At 42.7% G+C, this 26,415-nt stretch overlaps 1 protein-coding gene across 1 annotated transcript in view; it reads left to right on the top strand.

Moving 5' to 3' along the window:
* RYR3 (ryanodine receptor 3) overlaps nucleotides 1-26,415 on the top strand; it is a 364,667-nt gene that overhangs the window by 214,088 nt on the left and 124,164 nt on the right. The window contains exons 42-47 of the mRNA XM_039247258.1: nucleotides 472-575; nucleotides 3,723-3,858; nucleotides 15,001-15,181; nucleotides 16,627-16,735; nucleotides 19,103-19,223; nucleotides 26,030-26,199. Of these exons, the coding sequence (XP_039103189.1) occupies nucleotides 472-575; nucleotides 3,723-3,858; nucleotides 15,001-15,181; nucleotides 16,627-16,735; nucleotides 19,103-19,223; nucleotides 26,030-26,199 (821 nt within the window). The remainder of the gene's footprint in view (nucleotides 1-471; nucleotides 576-3,722; nucleotides 3,859-15,000; nucleotides 15,182-16,626; nucleotides 16,736-19,102; nucleotides 19,224-26,029; nucleotides 26,200-26,415) is intronic.

The following is a 26,415-nucleotide window of genomic DNA, read 5'->3' as shown; positions in this document are numbered from 1 at the left end:
TTTTTCTGAATTCTAGCCTAAGAACCAAAGGAAGATCAAAGACAACATTGGAGACCTGATGTAGCTATATGAGCTAATGCTGTTTAAGGCTATTTTTAAACTCTAGGTGGTGGCTCTAGAAATGGCCCAGTCATTTGATGTAAGTTGGTTAAGTGGCATCGCTACCTTTTGAGTGATCACCACAGCAGGGCTCCAAGAGGTATCATGTTAGAAAAGTACTTGAAAATACATGGTCCCTGCTAATTCTGTGCACTGATTTTCAGGCTTAATCCATATTCAGAATCAATAATGAGCGTGGGAACAAGAATAACAAATTCTGTTCTTAAATTGGGCACGCAGCCCCCTCAGACCGGTGGGTGGGAGTTTAGTGTGCTTGCTGCCCTCTCCTGGCTGTAAAGGTGCACTGCACCTTCAGCTCCGTGCTGGGTGGCCTCTGTCCCTTTTCTCTCTCCTTCTCTCTTCCTTCCTCAGCCTCCCCTTCGATGAGGGGATCTACCCCGCTGGATGTGGCAGCTTCCTCTGTGATGGACAATAACGAATTAGCACTGGGCTTAGAGGAACCAGACCTCGAGAAGGTAACTGGCTCTGGGGAGGCAGTGTGCTTGCTTTCTCCTGCCTTATAGCATAGCCAAGCCAAGGAAATGCAGACCAAAGGCTGAGTCTCCTTCAGAACCTCTCAATGCTCCACGAAACTGTGATAGAAAGTGAGTAACCAGGAGAAGTATGATAATTAGGAGCAGAACATCTCCTATGGGCAGGGATAGCCAACTTCATAGACATGGATATCTGCATATGTGTGTTTTTTGTATGTGGAGGCTCAGCCTCATTGGTCTACATGGAACACTACCAGAGACCTAGATCAGATATTTAAGTTCACATGTTAATGAAAGAAACACAATCACAAACTGTATAATCTGTATATGGATAAAAACGCCCACATGTCCTATCCCTGTACAAATGAGGCAAAACTGAGCTCTCCCACACTGGGATTGTGAAGTGTGCTCCCACTGGTGGTGATAACTGGAGGCTGATTCACCTACATCTTTTCCCCCATTCCATCTTGGGGCCATTTCCTTGGCTGGGTGGCTGCTAAGATTAACAGTATGAAGAAGACTGGTCTGGTGATGGGGGAGGGGGACAAGTAAAAGGTCATCCATTGAGTAGTGGGTTTGGAAGTGCATGGAAACAGAGCTCCTAATCCTGACCAGGGGATCAGGAAGGTCACTCAAAAAAACGATGAGCTGAGGTGGGAGTAGAAAGCCATCAGCCTTACCGTTGGGAAAAGTGTGCCAGGAATGTGTGAGGTGAGGAAAGCATGGTGTGCTTGGGAATCGGGAAGGTGGGTGTGACCAATCATGGGGTGTTGGGGGGGGAGCGGTGAATGGTGAAGAGAGACCGTAAGGAATAAGGGTTCATGCTACCATACCGTTACTAATAGAAGTTCATACTCCTATAGGATCACTGCGGGCCAGGTCCCACTCTGAATTAACTCAACCCTCAGAACATGCCTTTCTGTTGATGCCCCCAATTATAGGAGAGGATACTGAGGCATAGAGAGGTTTAGTTGATGTGATCGGTGTCATGGGGTTTGTAAGTCTCAGAGCCAGGAGCCGCAAGGGTCTGGCTCCAGAGCCCATGCTCTCACCTGTTACACTATAGGACCTCTCTGTAGAGCCAAGACCAATGGAAACCATTGGAAGTCTTTAAGAAGAGGAGTGACACAACTTGACTTGTATTTTGGAAAGCACATCCTGGTTTTAGCAGGAAGAACTGATTGGAACAGAGACCACACACACACACACACACCCATACACACACACACTCAAATCCTTTGCCACCCAGCAGTACATTATGTGAAAACTGTTTCACAAATGCCGTGGACATTCCTAGTCTGCTTCTGGAGAGACAGACTTCAGTCAGACTCTGCTCCGCATACATCACAACAGCAGTCAAGAGCTCCGTGTTTCGGTTGGGGAGATGGTAACTGATCCCTGGATAAGAAAGTGGCTGATGGTTCTCTTACACCAGGATAGTGCCACAAAGGTTTAATTCTCAGGGCCCATCCTCAGCTGCAGCTCAGCTTTGGAAATGACAGCCCTTGACAAAGACCCTAGTTCTCCCCTGGATGCTGGAAGATTGGCTAAGAAGAGGCAGGGAGGCTGGGAAAGGGGAGAAATGGGGACAGGGAAATCTGTGAAGGAGATGCTGAGGTCTGCTCCCCCATCTTCAAGTGGTTCCAGTGGCTCAGCACAGCACCACAGACGTTATTTGGACCAGTGTCAGGAAATCACCCAAGTGTGGTTCCTAGGAGAGAGGGGAAAGGACAGGTAAATGCCACAGTTTTTCCTTTCCATTGATCACAACAGATATTAGGTCCCATAAGATTGAACAACAAACCCCCTCCAACATATGCCATGTGTGTGTGCACACACACATGAGTGCTTATTTCAGTGGCCAGTGAAATGTCCTACATTGTAACCTTGAAAACACTGCCAAATTCCTGCCTTTATTGATGTTTTTCTTATATCTTAAAGGCCAAATCAAATCTAAACTCCAAGCAGAATAGTACCCTCACTGGTTTAAGAAGGAAACAGTGTGATGATTGTTTCTTACTGAATTTTGACTTAGATCCATTATTCTTACAAAACAACTTAGAGTATATGACCTCAGCAAATACATGATTCATTTGACAAACAGTGATTGGCCATCTGCTGTGTGCTGAGCCCTGGGGATTATGGAATGAAAAAGATACAAATTCCTGACTGAGGAGTTTACAGCACAGTGGATTCTCCTCTTCATCTTGTACACATCAAATGATAAAGGCTAAAATAGAATAGCAACTGCATTTCAACCAAAGGTCTATTTGCTAGGTGGTTTTTTCGCCTGACATCTTCTAAAGAGTAGGCAAGTCATAAAATAGTCTACAAGATCACAGGGCTGAGATCCAGTGACCAGGAAGTGAAAAGAACACTACCAATCCCAGGTCTTAACTGGCCGAGGCCCCTCACTCACCACCCTGCCCTTAACATCTTTGCTTGTGCCTTGAGATAACAGTTATTAATGCAGAACTTGAGTGGGGAGCCCCAGTTCCTCAGAGTCAACCAGTGACTGAATATTTTGCTCTTGAAATACCATGGCCAAATGAACATGGCCCACCTGGGCCCATTATCTCCCCCAAAAGCACCCTAGTTAGGCCAATGTTTAAATAGTAGTTCCCTTTTGGGGTACCTGGGTGGCTCCGTGTTGAGGGTCCAACTCTTGATCTTGGTTCAGGTCATGATCTCACAGTTTGTGGGTTCAAGCCCCATGTCAGGCTCTGTGCTGACAGCTCAGAGCCTGGAGCCTGCTTGGGATATTCTCTCTCTCTCTCTCTGCCTCTCCCCCATTCATGCTCTCTCCTTCTCTTTCTCTCTCTCTTTTCTCTCTCTCTCAAAATACATAAAACTTTTTTAAAAAAATATGTCAGTTCCCTCTTGCCAGAACTGGAAAATTCAGGGAACTGAGCTCATGAAGTATTGCTACATAACAGTGACAATCAGTCTTGTTGGTTATTTAGAAACAATGAATTGGAAGTTCTGACTTCAACTTACCTAATTATTAAAAGTTTGGGGCTCTCTCTAGCTTCTAGGTAAATGAAAGCCCTTCTGTCCCAGAATTTTTTAGGCCTCACAGCTATCTCATAAAAAAAACTTAGACACTTACTTTTGTACTCTTGTTGGCAGGTGGTGACCTACTTGGCAGGCTGTGGCCTGCAGAGCTGCCCCATGCTCCTGGCCAAAGGGTACCCTGATGTCGGCTGGAACCCCATTGAAGGGGAACGCTACCTGTCCTTCCTGAGGTTTGCCGTCTTTGTGAACAGTGAGTCCCAAATTTTTCATGCCTTTCAGACCTAGGATAGCATAAACTTGGGTACATGCAAGGAAAGAGAGATCCTTTGCACTTCTTCCTGTCTGTGAATAGGATAGATTTTACAGGTGGCAGGTAACAGAACAATCTTGGGCTAGACAAGGACCCAGAGCAGCATCCAGTGAACAGTGTACCGAGCTCTAGCACCAGATCCAGCAAGAAAATCAAGGCAGAGTCTAGGGCCTGTCACTGCCTTGTACCTCTTCCATCAGTAAAAGAGGGGATTGTTAACAGTATCCTCTCACCTATTTCACAAAGCTAAACTCAGATGTGCCTTCAGATCCTGAGACTGTTGGATGAATGGATGCATACATGCATAAAAATTAAAAATAACAGAGTCACTATAAAAAGTAGCTCAACTCCCAGGAGAAAAAATATTTCTGTGGCAGTCCTAAATACTATTCTTCTCATACAAGTTATTTCCTGTTTATAATGAATTCCAAGTCCACAAAAACTCTTTAGTTCCCTGAGTAAGATGTACTGAATTTTGTGTAAAATTTAAGTGGGCTACTTTCTTGAAAATGTACCTTGTGTCTCAAGACTGTTCTAATACCAATTCACTTATATTCATGTTTGAATTATGATCCTTCTCCCTTCTCCCAGTTTGGAGTTCCAGGCTAACAAATCCAGCTTGGCCAGTTATGTGATTGCAAGGAGGGATTACAGCTCATAAGCAATCACTCCAAATGTTCTAAGTAGAAGTGTCTGTCTCAAAATATAGTGACATAATGTGATCATTGTATTCCCGTGTGCTTTTCTTGTCTCCCTTTGTCCCCACCCCACCTGCTTATTTTCCTAGACTGAAATACATTCCACTCTTACTATTTGAATGATTTCCATTGTCCTGGCTTTCCCCCTAGGTCTCATCTAGTCAGATGCTTGATCGCTGGTCTTCTGCTGCTCTCTGTGTGCTCTTTAGTGTCCCTAGCTATTTGTCACCATCATTGCTGAATTCTGATTTCTTTGAGGCCAGTCAGCATATCCTCTAATAATCTGTTCCACTTTCAATCTAAATCTATACAACTCTGGACCACGTGTCCAGAATTAATTCAGAGGTACTCTGGTAATAGGGAAACTTTTTAAGGTGTATTTTAAGGATTCATAAATCACCCTCAATTACCTCTGTAGACTGTATGACACAAACCAAATCAAGGCAGAGCTCGTTTATTCATCTTGGCTACCTTTGCAAGATTAAGAGCTTTATGAGTCATGTAGTGGGACTGTCTCCATAGGTTATGAAAGTAAAGGAATCCACTGGCTATGCACCTATCTAGATTGCCTGAATTCCAACACTGACATATGCTGGTTACTTATGACCAGACTGGGACTGAATAGACTTGCAGATCTGTAGTTGAAATGGTGGGAGTAGACTATCACAGGGGAAAGCATGAGAAAGAGAGAGATGGAGCATATGAGAAAGAAAAGGTTCGATTCTTATTGAACCCTTGAAGGAGGAGAAAGAGTGCTGTAAGCACAGCCAAGTGATACAGAAGACTTTGGGCCAGAGAATGGAGTGTCTGAGGTACAAATATAGCTCTATCACTTAGTAGCTTTGCATATTTAGGCAAGTTACTAGAACTTTCCTAACCTCAGTTTTTTTGTGTATGTTAAGTAGAGATAATAACAGTATACACCTTACAGAGCTGTTGTAAGCCTTAAAAAAAATAATCCACAGAAAACTTAGATTAGCACAGTGATAGAAATGTAATAAGCCTGGAGTCATGTTAGTTGTCATTGTTGGTTATGATCCTTACAAGATTATTAGGGCATTTGAAATGGAAAGTTTCTCATAAATGGATTCTTTGGGGATCTCAAAGCTCTTTGTAAGTTTTTGTGTCGAAAAGGTGATTAGAAAGGACTTGCCAGCCCTGTTGTGGCTTCTACTGAGCAGTGAAAGATAAAAGTGTTGTAGGCAATAAGTGTCCATCAACAGATGAATGGATCCAGAAGATGTGCTTTATCTATACCATGGAATACTACATGGCAATGAGAAACAATGAAATCTGGCCATGTGTAGCAACATGGATGGACCTTGAGGGTGTTCTGCTGAGCGAAATAAGTCAGGCAGAGAAGGACAAATACCATATGTTTGCACGTATAGGAGGATTAGGAGGAACTTAACTGAGGAACAAGGGGGAGAAGAAGGGGGGAAATGGTGGGGGAAAGGGAGAGAGGCAAACCATGAGAGACTCTTGAATGCTGACAAAAACTGAGGACTGATGGATGTGGGGGGGAGGGGGGGATGGGCATGGAGGAGGGCACTTGTGGGGATGAGCACTGAGTGTTATGTGGAAACTAATTTGACAATAAACTATTTGTAAAAAAAAAAAAAAAAGTGTAGGCGATCATGATAGATGAGAGTGATCACGATGGGTACCCGTGGGTGGTGAGAGGTGGTGAAGTTGGATGATGGTGATGATAGTGGGTAGTAGTTGGTAATACTGATGGGGAAATAAGATGGTTGAGTCGTGGTCATAGCAGGTTTGGGGTGTGATGGAGGTGGATGGTGGTCAGTGATGAGAGGTGTGGTGATGGTTGTGGGTAGTGATGAGTGATGGTGGGGTGTTGTTAGTGGATGATATGGGTTGTGATGGTTGGGTGGTGGATTGTCCTAGTGGGTGTAGGGGTTACTGTGGTGAGTGGTAGTGAGTGATGACAGAGTTAGTGAGGATGACAGCAGTGATGATAGCAGCTGATGTTACTGAGCATTTACCATGTGCCAGGCACTTTTCAAAACACTTCGGGGTGGGGGCACCTAAGTAGCTCAGTTGGTTAAGCGTCTGACTTTAACTGAGGTCATGATCTCATGGTTCATGAGTTCGAGCCCCACACCGGGCTGTCTGCTGTCAGCACAGAGCTTGCTTCCAATTCTCTGTCCCCCTCTCTCTGTTCTTCACACATATTTGCATGCTCTCTCTCTCTCTCTCTCTGTTTCTCAAAATAAATAACTTTAAAAAAAATGTTGGGGTATATTAACTGACATAATACAAAACTCTAATGAGATAGGTACAGTGATCTTCCTCATTTTATTAAAAAAAAAAAAAAAAAAGACCCAGTTGCTTAAAGGGATTAAGTACCTTGTCCAGAATCACACAGCTAGTAGGATGTAAAACAGGATTTGAAGTAGAGCGCTTTGCCCCAAGAGGCCAAACATTGCTCAAATATAGTGCAGTAATGTCTTGACTGTGTAGTCTTTCTAGTGAATGAATAAGGAGAAACAGCATTTTGTCCTTTGAGATGTTAAAAAATTGTTGCATTCCTTAATTACTGTTTGGCACTAATGTTTTTTAAAAAAAAAACTTAAGCCAAATCAAAAGCTCTTGCTGTATCAAAATAATAGAATTGGAAAATTCTAACATTATTTTACTAGTCTCTCTTAATGTTTGATTTAAATCTTGTTAAACAAGAAGACCTCCTTAAAGCTATAATTTTCTCCATTTTTTTTATTAGCTTGCTCAGAAGCCTTGAGTTGTGTTTTACTCTGGGAGTAATGAAGTTGAGAGGCTTGTATTTACCCAGCAGTTGTAAACTTTATAACCAGTCTAGACACAGGTGTGTCTAGGTATCTGATTAATCTATTCCTAATGTAGATTCCAGAAAGGAAAATGACTTACCAATCCACAAGAAGAAGGGAAAAGCTATTTCATGCTTTTTTTTTTTTTTTTTGAGTCCTTGGAGTATTTTAGTGATATCTTCCTCAGGCTGTAAACTTAGTTGCGAGGGACACACTATTCCTAGCTTTGCTGAATGTTTCCCTAGGCAGATTTGTCATCAGTGGCCGTAACTTGGGTGTCCGTTATGTGGCATGTGAAGTTATGTGAGGGGCTGTGAGATGCGATAAGAGACATACTCTAAAAGCCCTGATGTTATAAAACAGGAAACAGAGCAAACCTAAGTAGAATTATCAGAAATGTACATGGAATAATGAGTAAAACCTTGTAATCAAGCATACGTGCCTACATAGTGACACATGTGACTACTGGCATGCCAAAAATGACAGTTCTTATTGGAATCTGGTAGAGTGAATCTAGGAATTCCTGGGGGGAAAGGCAAGTCTTGAACAATATTTTGGAGAAACAAATGGACATAATTTAACAGAGTGGTGTGGAGAGAGCATACTGACAGATTCTTGATCTAGGAGACATGAATCTTTTAGTATATATGAATTTTATCTCAATAAAGCTGGAAAAAATGTTATAGTCAAAAGCACCAAGTAGCATGGTACCTTTGAAGAGCATAGTAGATATAAATACTTAAAAGAATTAGCCCATTTATTTCCATCCATGTATTTATGTTATTAGAGTCAGAAAGGATGTAATAACCACTTTTAAGTGTGATTGGTACCAAAGACTAGGGATGGTTAGAATTAAAATGTGTTAGACATTGTTTTTATGCTCATATTTGTAATATAGTTGGAAAGATTCAGCAGGCTTTTGAAAAATTGACCAATTATAAAAGATTTAAATAACAGCCTAAGACAATTCTAAACAACATCACAATGTTCTACTCAGGAGACACGGCTATTGTGGTGAGGGAACATAGAATATGGGGTATAAATGAGATATGACTAGAGGAAGTTAGGTGCTTAATGTCTGAGTTACAGCTTCTCACCAATTATAAGACCTGTAGAATCTCCCCTCCCCCACCATCCCCATTCTCCCAGAGGACTTTCTTGAATCTCTGCCTGAGAAGAAGAAAATTGGTCATTAGGGCCAGGATGGGGCTCATAATGACGAAGACAAGGAAATGTGACTCCATCTGTAAAAACACAAAGTGAAACTACAAAAGCCCAAGGACAGAAAGTCAAAAACACACAAGTAATAGAAAGTAAATTAGTCACATAAAGAAGCCAATGGCAAACGAATGCCCAGAGCACCAAAGTGAGGAAATCTGACTGGGTTGAAAAGCTGTTTGGCCTTGTTATTTTCATGTTAAGTAAATTATTTAGCATTTCTCCTCCACTGCTGCCAGTGGGATCCCAGCAGTGGTGCTGGCTGACCATTTGGCATGAGCTCAAAAGTCTTGAATCCATATGTATCTGGATTCTTTATCAGTCATTTTCTTAATAACGATGGCAAATGAAGCTTGATACCTACATAATATTGTAGATTTTAACTGAAATAGTAATGAAGCCAGGCAAAAATGGCTTCATCAACATTTTTCCCACAAAATGGCAGTATTATGATCCTGATACCCATCACAAATTAATTTTCATCACCTCAGTGATGGTAGACTCTGTCCTGTTGGAGCACACCTCAATTCTAACCCCAGGTTTCAGTCTCAGGCAAATTTTATTTAACACATTTCATGAAAAAGCCATGTGGATCCAAACTCTAGATATATGGACCACATTTTAGCATGATTCTGGAATTAAATCCCAGTCTCCAAAATTTCTGGACTACTGTACCAGTCCGCCTTTTAGGATTTTCATTCAGTCCCTTGGCTTATGATCCCCCAAATGTACATTTTCATCCTTTGTCTCTTCCCTGAGCCCCAAACTTGTGTAACCCTGCTACCTACGTGATGTTTCTACTTGAAGGTTGAATAGGCATTTCAAATTGTTGTATACATCTTAAGGCTTAATTTGTATATCTGCCCTAAACTTGTTCTCTTAAATTCCCCATCCCCCTAGCTAGCAATACTAACTTTGCAGATAGTCAAAACTTTTACATGGCATCTTTAATTCAGACGTTTTCCTTATCCTCACATTCAATCCACTTAAAATGCTATATATTCAATGTCTAAATGTTACCTGAAAGCTGTCGACTGATTTCTCTCCATCTCCACTGGCCACATCCTACTCCAAGCTATCATCATCTTCCACCTGGACCACTTCAGCTGCATAGGAACTGATTTCCCTGTTTTTACTCTTACCCTGTATTAATTGGCCTCTGCTGCATAACAAATAACTTTATAGTCTCAGTGGCATAAAATAATAAGCATTCTCACCTATCTGCAAGATATTTGGGGAGCTCTGCTGCAGGTATATGGACCAGCTAGAGTTTCTCTGTTCCACTCATCTCATTCTGGGGTCCAGGCTTGACCATCTTCTATAGTACTTGTCCACTGGTCCTGAATCAGTGACTAGCAAGTAATGTGGGCTTACTGAATGGTTGAATTAATGACCACATTGGCAAACAGCTCCTCATTTGCTCTCTGTGCTGCCACAGTAGTTTATTGACATATCCCTAGCTCCTCCCTCCACAGGTTAGAAAGCCCTAAGGAGGAGATTGTATATCTTAAACACTTGCAATGACTTGGTTGGTGTGAGTTGCCAACTACTATATTAAAGTTGGCACTTAAAATAAAAAGGTATTGAGTCTTGGTCATCGCCCCTACCTTGTGATACTCTAAGACACTCTAGGTGGATTCATGCTAGGCTTCCCATGCTCTTTCTTCCTACAGTAGGACTTGATTAAGGATATGTTCTTTTCCTTAAGACTAATTGAAATCTGAAGAAATGAACAACTCAGGTGCTTGTAAACAAGGGCTGATAGTTGATCTGGTAATACAGTAATGGATAGTGACCCTCAATTTTCCGTCCAGTCATTTCAAGTCTCTGCCTTGAGTCTCCATGGAGTCTGTTCATTTATTCAAAAATATTTTTGAATGCCTACCTGTTATGTGTTAGATGTTAACAAGATGCTTGAGCATACAAGGTTAGATAATGCAGACATGTAGAGTGGCTAAAATGAGCAAATCAGAGGACTCTAGATGCTGGCGAGGATGTGGAGGAAGGGGCACCCTCCTACACTGTTTTGCGGGAATGTGGAGATTCCCTCTGGAAAACAGTGTGGAGATTCCTAAAAAAATTAACAGTAGAACTCCCCTATGACCCAGCAGTAGCACTGCCAGGAATTTACCCAAGGGATACAGGAGTGCTGATGCATAGGGGCACATGTACCCCAGTGTTCATAGCAGCACTCTCAACAATAGCCAAAACATGGAAAGAGCCCAAGTGTCCATCAACAGATGAATGGATCAAGAAGATGTGGTTTATCTAAACAATGGAATACTACATGGCAATGAGAAACAATGAAATCTGGCCATGTGTAGCAACATGGATGGACCTTGAGGGTGTTCTGCTGAGCGAAATAAGTCAGGCAGAGAAGGACAAATATCATATGTTTGCACGTATAGGAGGATTAGGAGGGACTTAGTGGAGGACCATGAGGGAGAAGAAGGGGAGAAGTAGCGGGCGAGAGGGAGGGAGGCAAACCATGAGAGACTCTTGAATGCTGAGAACAAACTGAGAGCAGATGGGGTGGGTGGGAGGGGAAGGGAGGTGATGGGCATGGAGGAGGGCACTTGTGGGGATGAGCACTGGGTGTTATATGGAGACCAACTTGACAATAAACTATTTTAATAAAAGATAATGGAGACACAAGGCTCTGTTCTTATTAAACAGTCTATTGAGAAAAACAGACACAAACCAATACAAACAATTCATTAATTATACTCGTGTTCAGTGATGACAGGAAGAGTGCAGTGTGTTTGAGAAGACCAGGTCCTCTAGGGTTTCCAAGGATGAAGTGGAGCTACCCTAGGTCAAGGATTTATGTAAGCTAATGGGAAGGAAGACGGCATTCCAGGCAAAGGAGCTTGAAACAAGGACTGTTGTTAGAATATTAAGAGTAAGGAAATACATAGGCTATAGGTAAAATCATGACATCACTACAAATCATCCCTATGGTGAGAATGATGGCTTCAGTGTCAAATAGAGGGAGAATCATAGCCATTTCCATCCAATGTCTTAGGAATGTTGAAAAGAAGGTAGCAATGTAAAGACAGTGTGGAGAGCCTTTGAAGAAAGGCACTGAGAACATTCACAGTTATTAAGCTCATTATTCATTTTGGAACTCAAGCAAAAACATTGTTTAAGCCCCTGAGCAAAACTAGTTTACGTCAGATCTCTTGCTGCCTTAAAAAATGCCCTCAGGGTCAGTATTCAGCTTCCCCACAGTGGATTTGTTTGGCAGTCCAGTTTGCTGAGCCACAGGTAAGTAGGAATCAAATGTTCTCTCTCTTAATTATGCCATCTCTTATATCTTGTGAAGCCATTGGAAAGTCTCTTCCTTGGTCCTCCCTGTAATTAGCAGCAATGGTTGCTTACAGTTCCTTCCTCTCGCAGGTTCCTCTGTGCATCCCCCACAGACATCTACAATTCAGTAATCAAGGGGTGGCCTCCTGGGTCAGTTGTAGCAGCTCACCCAATTAGCTTAGATCTGAGGACATGAGTTTCAAATAAAATAAGGTTAACTTGGCAAATGAATTTCAATAGCAAGCTCAATATAAAACCCCAGAGTCTTAGTTTCTCACATTTTCTTGCACATGGTGGTTCATGTCCCATCAAACTCCATGATGCTGATCACTGTGGGAAGAGCTAGGTTGATTTCAGCATGCTGGTAAAGACCACGGCTGACCCACAAGTATTTCCATCCTGAGAACTGAAAGACTCAGATAATGATATTTAAATAATTTTGAATCACAGGATTGGTGGGGTTTTGGCCATTTTTGACACATAAAATTTTAAAGTTTTAGCTTCATTATTCTTATAATGAAAAATGACAACTGGGAGTGTGGATATATGTGTCACCTGGTAAATTATAGAGGCCAACATTTGAAAGTAGCCAGCTATGAGTTGTATCTGGAACTAAGATTATTTGCTCTCATATATGTTGATTTTCCTGGTACTTTTCTTTAAGGGCCCCTCCTGGATCCTGTATTAAACTGTATCAAATATAAATGCTAGGTCTGACTGATAGTTGACTCCTAGGAAAACATGGCCTTAGGATTAGCATCATCATTTTATGTTCCACAAATTGCTCAACATCTTCCTGGTTTCTCTCCTTCATTGATTCTTCCCACTATGCTATTACCGTGATTATTGTGCCCTTTTAGCGTCTCCTGAGAATTTTCTTCACATGGATTCTGGTTTAATAAGATCAAATTCTTTTTTATATATTAGATGGAACTTGGAGGAAAGCCTCTTTGTAAGAATTTTAGTCTTTTGAAAGATTGAGCTATAAAACAGTGAATGCATGCCAATGGACTGTTTAAATATAGTTTAATGAAAACTTTTCTGAATCCAGTTACACGGTCCTGAAACTTACATGGTATATATTTATAATCTTGAATTTTACCTGTAGTTTAGACGGTTGGATGATAAGAGGATGTCAGCAGTCCAAGCTCTAGGCTAGGACTACGGCTGGGTTGTGCGGTACGCTCTCCAGGGCCATGAGTCACATCAAGTGTGTTCAGGTGTGAATTCATGTGAGAGCTGAGTACAAGCTAATTTGAAGCACTGGGACAACAAGCTCAGCCCCTTTGGTTTTCTGGACATGATGGAGAAATTTCTGCATATGAGGTTAGGCTAATAGATTGGCTCTGAAAAACTAGAAGTTGCGTGAGTATCTCAACAGGAAAGTGAGACCCAAGGAGATTGTGCAGCAAACGTATTTCCACAGCGATTTGCTAAAAAGCTGAAATGAAAGGCCAGGGCTTCTGAGTTCCCATTCTAATGCTCTGCTTACAACATCCTAAGTTGATTCTTGCAAGTTTTCATTAAAGAGATCTCCTGTGATAGTTTTAAAATCTGTCTCTAAATTCTTCAGTGCATCTCACTCCAAAAGATGGAGACTGATTCTTCTCCCTTTGAGTGAGAGCTAGCCTTAGTGAGTCACTTCCAATGGATAGGATATGGCAGAAGTGACAGTATGTGACAAGGTTGTAAAAGACATCACGGCTTCTGCATTACTCTCTCGAATCATTTCCTCTGTGGGAAGCCAGCTGGCATGTTGTGAGAACACTCAAGCAGCCCCATGGAGAGGTCACATGTAAGGAGCTGAGGCCTCCTGCTCATGACTCTGTGTGTGTGTGCGTGTGTGTGTGTGCGCGCACACACATTTGATGGCCAGTACACCATGCTCAGTCAAGCCTTCACAGGACTGCAGTGCTGGCCAACATTTTGACAGCAACCTCATGGGAGATCCTGTCCCAGGACCATCTCACTCAGTCATTCCCAAACTCCCGACCTACAGAAACTATGAGGTAATACATAGTTACTGTCTTAGCCTACTAAGATTTGAAGTAATTTTATGCAAGAATAAATAATTAACATGGCAGTGTATCAAGAGGCAGCCTCTGTTCTAGAGCTCAGTCCTCTGAGAATATATGATATTCTCATAGAAAAATTTTTCATCAGCCTTCAGCCAATACTCAACATCAAAAAAGTCTGTTTGCGGAGTCTTAGCCCAAGGATAAATTCTCAACACAAAGTGAGATTTCATCTGAGGCCAAAAAATGTGTTTCATGAAGTTGGAACAAGCTGCAGAAATGCTTTTGGTGCCAAGTATCTTCGCTGAGGGGCACCGGCTGGACCCCTCCCTTAAGTGTTCCAGTTCCCTTGCTTAATCACTGCCTCAGGAAACGAGCCCTATCTCGGTGGTCAGTGTTCTTCCAAAGAGAAATACCAGCAGAATACAAGTCTCCAACCTGCAGCTTCCACAGTGATCCTTAAGAATAACTAAGACAGCTTTATCAAACTGGATAAATAATTTGAGAAATGTCCTGACGTCCATCCACACAAGCTTGGTTGTTCTGGGGTACATGTTTACAGCCCATGAGAATACGGTTCAGAAGTTCCCAGGTCATTTCTCCGGACGTTAATTGAGGCACATCAGCTTAAGTTACCATTTTACCTCTTCTCGAGGGAAGAAGGAGATAGGTTTTAGCAGCCTCTCATGGAGTTAGTAAAGATGTCAGGTTCTTTGTCCTCTAAGTCACTTGTGACTGAAATCAGTCATCTGTGGAAGATTTGCTTTCTGAGGATCAAAATAGTGAAAGAATCACAGCACAAAAAAATCCTAAACTTAAAACTCAGATTCAGTTCCATAATGGTTAATCTTAATACTTCAGAAAAAAGATTTTGACCTAATTTATCAAAGCTCCCCTTCCTCTCCCTCAGTATTACCTCCTAATTTTAAGAATAAGTGACCTGCTCAATCTAATACTGTTCTTCTAACCTCATCGATTAGAAATAAACTCCGGGGTTTTCCCTTCCACTGAAAAGGAAATAATGCCCCTTTTCCCTAGGTGAAAGTGTGGAAGAAAATGCTAGCGTCGTGGTCAAGCTGCTCATCAGACGGCCTGAGTGCTTTGGCCCAGCCTTGCGAGGTGAAGGAGGAAATGGTCTCTTGGCAGCCATGCAGGGTGCCATTAAGATCTCTGAGAACCCAGCTCTCGACCTTCCCTCTCAAGGATATAAGAGAGAAGTGTAAGTGAATGGAATTGCCTTCTGGGACTGCTACAATTGGTGAGCTCCCAAATACTGTCAGTACATGGGTTATTAAGGAAGTGTCGATAGATTCTCCCTAGTGGGGAAAATACAGGCTCATTACAGTTGTAGTTGAAACCTTTTAAATCACTTTGTCAAGCAAGCACATTGCCATCTTGACCCTCCCAGTAAGCCTAGTGATCAGGATCCCCTTCCCCCCCTTGCTTGTCTCCTCTTCCATTCTCTCCTACACCAACTGGCAGATCAAGCCATCTACAAGCTCTTTCAGCCACCACAGTGCCTCCCTAACAGCATCACTACAGGAAGAAGCTGCAGAGACTAAAGGCTGGACCGACCAAGGTTACAGCCACTGTCTCATTCCAGCCCATTCCCTTCAGTATTTAAACTTCAGTGCCTCATCCCTTACCTCACTTTTAAAAAGAGGTAGTGCTCTCTGCTTTCCCTTCTGAAAGTGTTTTGATTTGATTCCTTAGGTAAAAAAGAGAGCTGCATGAGGGTGCCTGGGTGGCTCAGTCAATTAAGTGTCTGACTCTTGATTTCAACTCAGGTCATGATCTCACAGTTCATGAATTTGAGCTTGGCGTCAGGCTCTGTGCTGACAACAGGGAGCCTGTTTGGGATTCCCTCTCCCTCTCTCTCTGTCTCTCCCCACCTTCTGTCTCTACCTCCAACCTTTCTCTCTCAAAATAAATTAATTAATTTTAAAAAGAAAGAGCTGCCGAATGTGAGAAAACACAGCATCAATAATCCCTGTATTTCAAGGTTCAGGATGAGGTTGGTGGATTGGTGGACTGTCTTGTCCTTGTGTATTAGGACCAGTTCCCTTTCCTTTATTATAGCCTCTATATTAGATCCCAGAATCTAGAGAATGGGTATAACCCCACAGGGGTACCTCTCTAGGCAGTTAGGGTTTGTTCTGTTTGTTTGTTTATTATTTATTCTGGTAAGTGAGCTGGTAGAACTAGAAAGAACCCAAAACATCAGCTGCTCCACCTTCCTCATGTAGTATGAGTAAAAACTGAGGCCAGGGTCATACAGCTTGTTAGCCACAGAGCCAGGGCATGGACTTACCCCTCCTCAGTCCTTGTCCAGTACGTTTTCCACACACATTCAGGGAGGAAAATGGAACGAAGGGTTGGTGGGAGCTTCGGGGAATCCTGCTCCAGACGTGTCTGCAGGCTCAGCTCATGTCAGCACTTAGGCCTTAAGGTTCAGAGGACCCTAGGAATTCCGTGGACAACTATTTGAGTCCTTTGAGCTTACTGAGTAAAGCCATGTCGTCGGGAGGGAAGGGGTCCAAGGGAAAGGATGTGTGATGCTTTGGAGGAGCAGAGTGTTGCCATGTCCTGCAGTTCATGTCCAATAACTCGGCCACACCTGCCTGGCTTCCTCACCCCTCTGCCATGTTGGTTCTCTCTCCGCAGCATGGAGGACGGTGAAGATGAAGAAGAGATCGTGCACATGGGCAACGCAATCATGTCTTTTTATTCAGCACTTATAGATCTCCTGGGCCGCTGTGCTCCTGAAATGCACGTGAGTTCTCACTGGGCAACTTAGAGGGGCTTGAGTGAAAGAGCACTGGAGATTTCCCTGAACGTAATTTCTTCTTCAGTCTCTGACATTTGCTAACATGCCTTTCTCTCCCTTCCTTTTACTTTTTTCCTCTCAGTTCCTTTTAGCTAATAGAGTAGTTTCTACCTCTCATAGATGATTCCACAGCCTTCTAAAGAATGACTCCTGTGCACGTCCCTGTGTTGTGTGATTTCTCTGTGACACTAAGGGCACATTCTCCACATATTCTGTCTTAGAAGCCCCCAAAACTATGTTTCCATTCCCTCAATGTGGCCAGAATGTGAACAGCTTGATTCTTGACTGTGGTGACTGGGGCACTCCACGTGGAAAATCCTCTTTTCCCTGTGTCCATGGCATCAGGCACCAGGAAGTCAGTCTCTTTCCATGGCTTGTGTTTGAGTATTTCCCAGAAGTAAGCTTTGTAGGCATATGGGGAAAAAGAATCGATGGTTCTATTTTTATAGGATGCCTTCTCAGACTTCCAGTTCTGACCTAAAAAGTTAGGTTCCTCCTCTTCCCTTTTCACCTCTGCTCAGGGCTGAGCGAGAGTGACCTTATTTCACATAAGACTTCACCTCGTTGTGGAGGGAGGAAATAATTCCTTTTTATATCAAAATAGAAATGCTTAAAAAATTTTTAATTAAAAAATGTACTTGGTCATTTCTTCAAAGAACTGTTTGATTTGCTCATGTAAGGCTCTAGTGCCTGCCTGCCTCTTCCTGCCCCACTCACTGCATTTGGACTAACCCAGGGTATCTCTCAAATGCGCTTTGCAATGCAGATTGGGTTGATGTAAACAGTGGTAGCTAGTGTTGACAAGATGGTGTATTTGGTCATTGACAAGTTAACAGTGGATCTGTTGGATTTTTTTAATTCTTAGGAAAGGTAGAACTCATTGAAATAGTGGCTTTCAAACTTTTTGACCAAAAACATTGTTTTAGGCATAGTAAAGAAATATAATTTACATTGCAACCTACTGTATATATGTTCCAGAAACAAAATTTATCTTTACTACAGATACTGCACTCTAACATTTTCTTTCCTATACTAATCTACTTCATGCTTTTTAATGCAGGTCACGATCCCCTAATTTGATTTCACAGCCCACTAATTGGTCATGACCTATAGATTAGGACACTGCCCTAAAGTGTCCACTCTTCTCTTTCTTCCAGTACCTCATGGTCCTGCCTAAAACACAATCTAGCCCAATCGCAAATCCATCTACAAGTGGTTGGGGAAACTATTCCATTCTGGAAGAATCTAGGTTAAAAGTACTGTGCATAGGACAAAGTCTAAATCTGAATAAGGGAGCCTGATCAGAATTCTTAACTGAAGATTCTGGTTCCTGCTGTGATAAATCAGCTTTATCCACACAAGCCCATCTTTACATTTCTGTATCTTTCAAGGGAGCAAGGGAAATACTGGCATGTTCTGTAGTCCTGGGGCAGGTCTCAGCTCCCTGATCACCTGGCATCCCTTGAGAAAGTGAGTTACCCAGTTGGCTTTTTCTCAGGAAGACAGCGTCATGGGATAGCTGAGCCATCAGAGCCGCCCCATCTGGGAAGGGGTTCCTTCCTTACTGTCTCTCTAGTTTGACACTTTACACATACCCCTTCTCAGCACCCCTCCCTTAGGCCCCTACCCCATAAGTGGTGGTTGGAGGGAAGAAGCCATCATCACCAGGGCAGATTCCATCCTGAGCTCCTAACAGTTCAATTCACAGCTGAGAGCCTTTTCACAGAAGCTTACCTGCTGCCCCGACCTGTACACACTGGTTGACTCATTCATGATTGTATGGACCAGGTTACCCATCTTGGGATAACTCACTTAGAGACTCAAACTCTCTAGGACATTCTCTACTCATACCTCTTGCCCAACCCCAGCCCCAGCATTAATCAAGCTTTTAGGAAGCTAAAATTCATAAGTAATGTCTATATTTAGCTGAATTCTGAAGTCTGGAATTATGGCCACAATGTCAATACATCTGTCATGGCCACTGAGAATCCCATGTTTTGCAGTCACACTGGAGATCCCCAGCAGCCTGCACAGTTACTGCAGAGACTTGATCCCATAACTGCATAATCATTGTAATCACAGCAAAGGAACCAAGTGACCTCCTTGTTCAGAGTTATTCCCTCAGCACCTCTTCTGGAAAATCAAGAGAAAGCAACCTTCTTTCTCCCTGGCCCTAAGTGTCTATGGCAATTAGGGAAATATAGAAGTGTACCGACCCCTTCAGGAGAACTGTATCACTGCCAGAGGTTTGGAGGTGGGGCGATGAGGGTGTGTGGGAACTTCCTTTATGTCATTCTCAACCCTGCATTGCAGCTTATCCAGACAGGAAAGGGGGAAGCCATCCGGATCAGGTCAATCCTGCGCTCCCTGGTTCCCACTGAGGACCTGGTTGGCATCATCAGCATCCCCTTGAAGCTGCCTTCCCTGAACAAAGGTAAGAGAAGCAGCTGCAGGCTGAGTTCTGCTAGTCTCCCAGGGGGCCGCTCGCGCAGGGGGCCGGACTGTGTACTGGAGCAGTAGTTAGTTCTTCCAATCTCCTACGCACAGGGCAGGCAGCGCTGGGGCAGGTTGCTCATTTCTGGCAGTGAGTTCTCTCCTCCTGACTCCAGCTAGCAGCTCTCTCCTCTGCTCCCCTGTCAGAGATTCCTGTACCCTACATCCTGTGGAGAGGGCCCCGTCTGTACCTCACAGTCCTCTGAACGCCCTAACCCTCTGAATAGAGGCTGATGGAATGGGACCAATGAAAGCTCTCACCAGCCTGCTCCTTTGCCTCAGTGTCTCCAGATTGTGCAGCCCAGTAGAGCAGCACACAGCTAGGGCCTGACAGGCTCCCTTTTGCCACAGCCCCGTGAACCTCATGGCCATGGATCTAAAGAGTTTTTCCCCCAGTGCTACTTGCCACATGACATTTGGCAGTGATCAGTGTTAGCTTTGCAAAACCTGTACTTTCCCAAAAGGTTTAATTTCTCCACGTCACTGCACCTGCTGTCCAGGCAGTTTCTTCCTGGCAGATGGAGGAATTGAAAAGATAACATGACTCCGACTATTACCGTGTTTCCCAAACTGGTGTTCCACAGAATGCTTTGGTAGAAAATATTAATTAATGTGCATGTTAAGAAGTTTTGTGTCAAATACGTTTGGGAAATGCTTTGGGATATAACACATTTTTTCCAGCATAATTGATCTATAATTAACATACAATATCATGTAAGTTTAAGGTATACAGTGTTATTTTGTACATATATATTATATAATACATATATTGCAAGTGTTTACCACGGTAATTTAGTTAACACATCCTTGACCTTACATAATTACCTTTATTGTTATTAAGAGTATTAAGGCAGCTCTCAAGACTACAATACAGTATTGTTAACTGTAGTCACCATGCTGTACCATTAGGTCCTGGACTTACTCATCTTATAACTGAAAGTTTGTGCCCTTTGACCAGCATCTGCCCATTTACCCTACCTCCACCAACCCCTGGTAACTATCATTCTACTCTGTTTCTATAATTTCAGTGTTTTTAGATTATACATATAAGTGAGACCATACAACATTTGTCTTTCTCTTACTTAGTTCACTTAACATGTCCTCAAGGTCCATTCATGTTACTACCAATGGCAAAATTTCCTTCTTTCTTACTGCTGAGTACTATTCCTCTGGTGTGTGTGTGTGTGTGTGTGTGTGTGTGTGTGTTCACATTTTCTTCATCCATCCGTCAGCAGACACTTGGAGTGTAACTGTGTCTTGGTGGTGGTGAATAACGCCACAGTGAATCTACAGGTGCAGCTATCTCTTTGAGATGATGATTTTCTTTCCTTTGGGAATATACCCAGAAGTGGGGTTCTTGGGCATAGGGTAGTTCTGTTTTAATTTTTTTGAGGAATCTTCATACTGTTTGCCACGGCACCTGCACCAGTTCACATTCCTACCAATGGTGCACTAGAGTTTCCTTTACTCCACATCCCTGCCAGTATTTGACATTCCCTGTCTTTTGTAAAATAGCCGTTCTAATAGGTATGAGGGGATTTGCACTTCCCTGATGATTACGAATGTTGAGGACCATCTTGTGCACCTCTTGGCCATTTTCATGTCTTCTTTAGAAAAATGTCTTTTCAGGCCCTTTGTCCATTTTTTTAAGTTTCTTTATCTATTTATTTTGAGAGAGACAGAGGACAGGGGCAGACGGAAAGGGAGAAAGAAACCCAAGCAGACTCCACGCTGCCAGAGCAAAGCCTAATACGGGGCCCAAACTCATGAAACTGAGTTCGTGACCTGAGCCGAAACCAAGAGTCTGATGCTCAACCCACTGATTCACCAAGGTGCCTCTCAAGTCCTTTGCCCATTTTCAAATGGATTATATAGGGTCTTTTGCTTTTGAGTTCTAGGAGTTCCTTAGGTATTTTGAATATTAACTCCCTTTCAGATGGTTTGCAAATATTTTCTCCTAGTCTGTAGATTGCTGTTTCACTTTGTTGGTGGTTTTCTTTGCTGTGCGGAAGTTTTTTACTTTTAAGTAGTCCCACCTGTTGATTTTAGCTTTTGTTGCTTGTGCTGCTGGTGTCCTCTCAAAAAAAAAATATTTCTAAGACTGAGGTCAGGGAGCTTACCCTTTATGTTTTCTTCCAGGAGCTTTATAGTTTAAGGCCTTTCATTTCCTTTCATTTTGAGGTAATTTTTGTGAGCAGTGTAAGATAGAGGTCCAGTTTCATTCTTTTGAGTATGAATTTGAGAAATCCCCCAACATGATTTTTTGAAGAGACTATCCTTTCCCCATTGAGTATTCTTGGCTTCATTGTCAAATATTAGTTGACCATATATGCATGGGTTTATTTTTAGCTCTCAACTGCATTCCATTGATCTATGTGTCTGGAATGTATCCATTTAATATAGCTTGTCCAATTTGTTGGTGCATAATTAAGCATAAGAGTCTCTTGTGATTTTTTATACTTGTGTGGTATTTGTTGTAATGTCTCCCTTTTTGTTTATAATTTTCTTTATGTCAGCCCTCTTTTTCTTGGTTATTCTAGCTAAATGTTTATCAACTTTGTCTTTTCAAAAGTCAGCAATTCGTTTTGTTAATCATTTTTATATCTTTTTCATTCCTTATTTCTGTTATTATCTTTTTTTTCCTTCCTTATGGTATTAGAGTATCTGTTTTACCAGTGTATTTTATGTTTTCATGTTATTGTTTAGTATCTTTTTATTTCAGCTTGAAGAATTCATTTCAGGGGTACCTAGGTGTCTCAGTCACTTAAGCGTCTGATTTTTAATTTTGGTTCAAGTCATGATCTCACGGTTCATGGGATCGAGTCCCATATCAGGCTCTATGCTGACAGTGTAGAGGCTGCTTGGGATTCTCTCTCTCCATCTCTCTGCCCCTCCCCTTCTTGTACTCTCTCTCCCTCTAAATAAATAAGTAAATAAATAAATAAGTATTTGAAGAAAAAAAATTCCTTCAGCATTTCTTTTTCTGTTTTTACTTCTTTGAACATTTATTTTTGAGAGACAGAGTGCAAGCAAGGGAGGGGCAGAAAGAGGAGGAGACATAGATATGAAGCAGGCTCCAGGCTCTGAGCTGTCAGCACAGAGCCCAACATGGGTCTCAAACTCACGGACTGTAAGATCATGACCTGAGCCACCCAGGTACCCCTCTTTCAGCATGTCTTGTAAGGCAGGTCTAGTGGTGATAAATTTCCCCAGCTCTTGTTTGTTTGGGAAGGTATTTCTCTCACCTTCACTTCTGAAAGACAACTCCACTAGGTAAACTATTCTTGGTTGGCATTTTTTTTGTTTTTTTGGTTTGCTTGGTTTTTTTCATTTAGCACTTTGCATGTAGCATCCCACTCTCTCCTAGCCTACAGGGTTTCTGCTGAGAAAAATACTGATAGGCTAATGGAGGTTCCTTAGTATGGGAGAAATTTTTTCTTTTGCTGCTTTTACAATTCTTTTTGTCTTTGATTTAGACAGTTTTATTATAATGTGTCTTCGAAAAGATCATTTGGGATTGAAATTTAAGAGTGACCTATTAGCTTCATGAACCGGATGTCCATAGATCTCCCTGGGTTTGGGAAGTTCTCAGTGATATTTAAATAGGCTTTCTACTTCTTCCGTCTCTCCTCCTTGGAAGACTCCAATGATGTGTAAATTGTTCCTCTTAATGGTGTCCCATAAATCCCATATATTTTCTTTATTTTCATCCTTTTTTTCTTTTTGTTCCCCTCACTGGGTACAAGTGATCCTTCTTTGATTTCATGGATTCTTCTGCTTGGTCCAGTGAGGTGTTGAAGTGCTCTACACAGTGAATTCTTTCATTCAATCATTGTGCTCTTCAGCTGCAAAATTTGTGTGTTTTTTATGTTTTCGACCTCCGAGCACCTTGAGAATGATTATTTTGAATTCGTTGTCAAGTAATCCATGTGCCTCCATTTCTTGAGAATAATTATTTTGAATTCATTGCCAGGTAATTCATGTGTCTCTGTTTGTTTGGAGTCAATTACTAGAAGTTGACTGTGTTCCTTTTGTGGTGTCCTATTTCGCTTCTTTGTTGTGATAGCTATAGCCTTGCGTAGATACCTGCACCCTGGAAGAGGAAAACACCTCTTCCAGACTTCATGGACTGACTTTGGTAAGGAAGACCTTCACCTGCAGGTGGGGGCATGTTAGATTGTGCTGTGACTCCAGGTCTAGTGGGACAGGGCATCAAGCACAGGGGTGTGCTTTGGCTTTGGATCTGGGGGGTTGGGGGGCATGATGTCTGGGTGTCTCAGGACACTGCGGTCTATTGCACTGGTAATTATGTGGTCCTTGGCAAGAACTGCTGAAAATTGTCAGTAGCCACCAGGGCTATTGGGCTCCTCAGCAGTAAAGTCCATATCTACCAACCGGGAAGCAGGTCAGGCAGTCGTGGTAGCTGGAGCCAGTGGTGTGTACGCACTCTGCTGCAGGAACCGCTGCAGGTTCCTGTGGAGTGGCACAGGCTAGTCGCAGACATATGTGGAGTATCAGGAGCCAGGGCCAACAGCAAGTATCAGGGCGAACTGTCTGGGTGCACTGGCACCTGTGGGGACCCTGGCTATCAGCATGCATGCCTGTGGCTTCAGGGTCTCACCACAGGTGCACAGGAATGGAAGCCAGTGACCAGACTCAGGCCAGTGAGATGCAAGCTCACAGTTGAAGGTGCCAGCTGGAGTGAGCCCAGCATTGCAGGCCACTGGCCCGTGGCAATGCCAGAGCTGGGCCCACACACTGCCACGGGGCCCTGGTTGTCCGCATGTACTTTCATGGCTGCAGGATCTCACCACAGGGGTGTGCATGGCACTAGAGGCCAGTGATGGAAGTCTTCCCAAGTGCACACACGGTGGTGTGTATCAGCTGCAAGCGTCTAGACTGGCATCTTGGACCAGTACAGCTGCAGAGCCCGGGACTGGCTGCCAGTGCTGATCCGGGTTCTGGCATCGAGGGAGATGGAAGTGAGAAGAGACCCAGGTGGCTGGGCATCTGCAAACACAAAGTCCAGGAAACTTGCCAGGGTTTCACGGTGGCTCTGCTGGATCCTGGTTTCTTCAGTGGCGAGAGCTGCTGGGGTCCTCTGCAGAGCAGGTCACTCATGACCACAGTGGTTCCCACTGCCTGGTTGATACAGGTGGCCTTTGCCCTTCTTTCCTTTTCTGACACATCACCCTTTACTGATGGGAGATGGGGTGAAACTGGAAGATGTCCTTCGTGTAGCTCCCCTAAAGGCTAGAGAAGGTGATTGTTCACCCCATTCTCTTTTCCCAGTGAAGGGAACTCTTTCTAGATGAGGAGTGCCCGCTTGGCCCTGAACAGTACCAGCCCTGGGTGATGCCAGCAAAAAGTATCCTTTTTTGTGCAGTGATTCCCAGGTTTTGTGCTGCACTGTGTTACTGAAGTTTCTCACATTGACTCGTGACCTCTCCCAGTGCTGTTTTTGTTCACGGATAGCTGTCTAAGTGTTGATCTTCGTGGGAGACAAAGACTGGGGTCTCCTACTCCTCAATCCTGGTGACATCAGTCTTGAAGATATCATGCTTATCATGAAGAACATAGGATTATAGAGCCTTTGAAAAAACATAAAATAAATGTTGAATTCAGTATTACCCACACTTTTTGAGCACAAAACACCTACTAATATCCTCTAAGATTAATGTTCCTCAGAACACAAGGTGAGTCTGAGAGATTAATTTAGCCTCTGCCATTCAGATCTGGCTCTCCCTGGTGTCCAGGAGACAGGTAGCTTCTTGTTCGGAAGGTCCCTTTCTCTCCTTGCTTGGCCAGAGCCCTGCACTGATCCCTGGGCTGAATGAGGCTCTGGGCTAGATAGCACTAAACCTTTGTGGCTCTCAAGGTAACTTAGGAAGTACAGTATGTAAATCTGTTTTGACTTAGCTTGATCATTTAGGGGCTCTTTTTCCTAGTGTTTGATGTTAACAAAACATTAGGAGGAATACTTTTTTCTTATTTTAATTCCCTTTGGAATTCCTGTCTTCATTCTCCAAGTCAAGCATTTTTTGTTTTCTTCATGGTATTCCTCACTTCACCTTTGAACTTTTGTGTTAAAATGAGATTTGAATTATTGGATGATCTCTTCTCAATTTCACCTAAGTCAGATAATACTTTCCAAATATTAAGAGAAATTTTCCTCAGTTTTTGTGCTGTTTATGATGTAATGACTACAGACAAGACATACTCTTAAATCTGATCTCCCTTACATTTTCTCCCTTCCTTTCTTATGTCTTCAATCAACAAAGAAAAAAAAAATCAAGCCCTGATTCCTGGCATTTGCTCATTTCTGTGGTGTAAGCACTCTCACCATAGTCCATTTCAAGCTATCAATGTGTGTCACAGAGCAGTGTAATTGGAAAGAGAATGCACATAGTTCACCATCGTATTGTATTTTCAACATGCAAGTAAAATAGATGTAAAAAACCTCAAGAATATAGTTTAATGCAAAATCGTTAGGAGGTGATGAGTTTTGAGTATTTGTCACCGAAGTATAATTAATTATAAATTTTAGTTTTTGATAATGAGTGTGTCTAACAACTGGCTCAAAAAATTCCTGAAATGTGAGCAGCCAGCTATTCCAAGCAAGTATCCGCTGACTCCAGCACAAAATTGGATTCTTACTACTTGTTAGAAGACATAGACACACTCTGTGTTGCCCTTGAGTGTGCAGAGATAGCAAAGCAGCCATGACGTTCTCTGTGTGTCTTTCAGATGGGTCGGTCAGCGAGCCAGATATGGCAGCCAACTTCTGCCCTGACCATAAGGCACCCATGGTGCTGTTCTTGGATCGTGTTTATGGCATTAAGGATCAAACTTTTCTGCTCCACTTGCTAGAGGTTGGATTTTTACCTGACTTAAGAGCCTCTGCCTCTCTCGATACAGTAAGTGGCTAAAATAAGAAAACCTATTTTCCCATCATTGTACATTAGTAACTTTGGATTTCAAAGTGAGTATTTTCTGTCTCCTCATGGATTACATGTTGGCAGGATGCTTTAAAGGTGAGAAAATAGAAGCACCAAGAAATGGAAGATCTTAATCTGTTGGGCCAGAGAATTCAGTGTAGGTAAACTTGACCTCAAATATTCAGTCCAGGTCCC

The sequence above is a fragment of the Hyaena hyaena genome, unplaced genomic scaffold, assembly GCF_003009895.1.
Source record: "Hyaena hyaena isolate Hyena2069 unplaced genomic scaffold, ASM300989v1 scaffold_292, whole genome shotgun sequence".
Taxonomy (NCBI): Eukaryota; Metazoa; Chordata; class Mammalia; order Carnivora; family Hyaenidae; genus Hyaena; species Hyaena hyaena.
The sequence above is the reverse complement of the archived record's forward strand: the minus strand, read 5'-3'. Positions and strand labels throughout refer to the sequence as shown.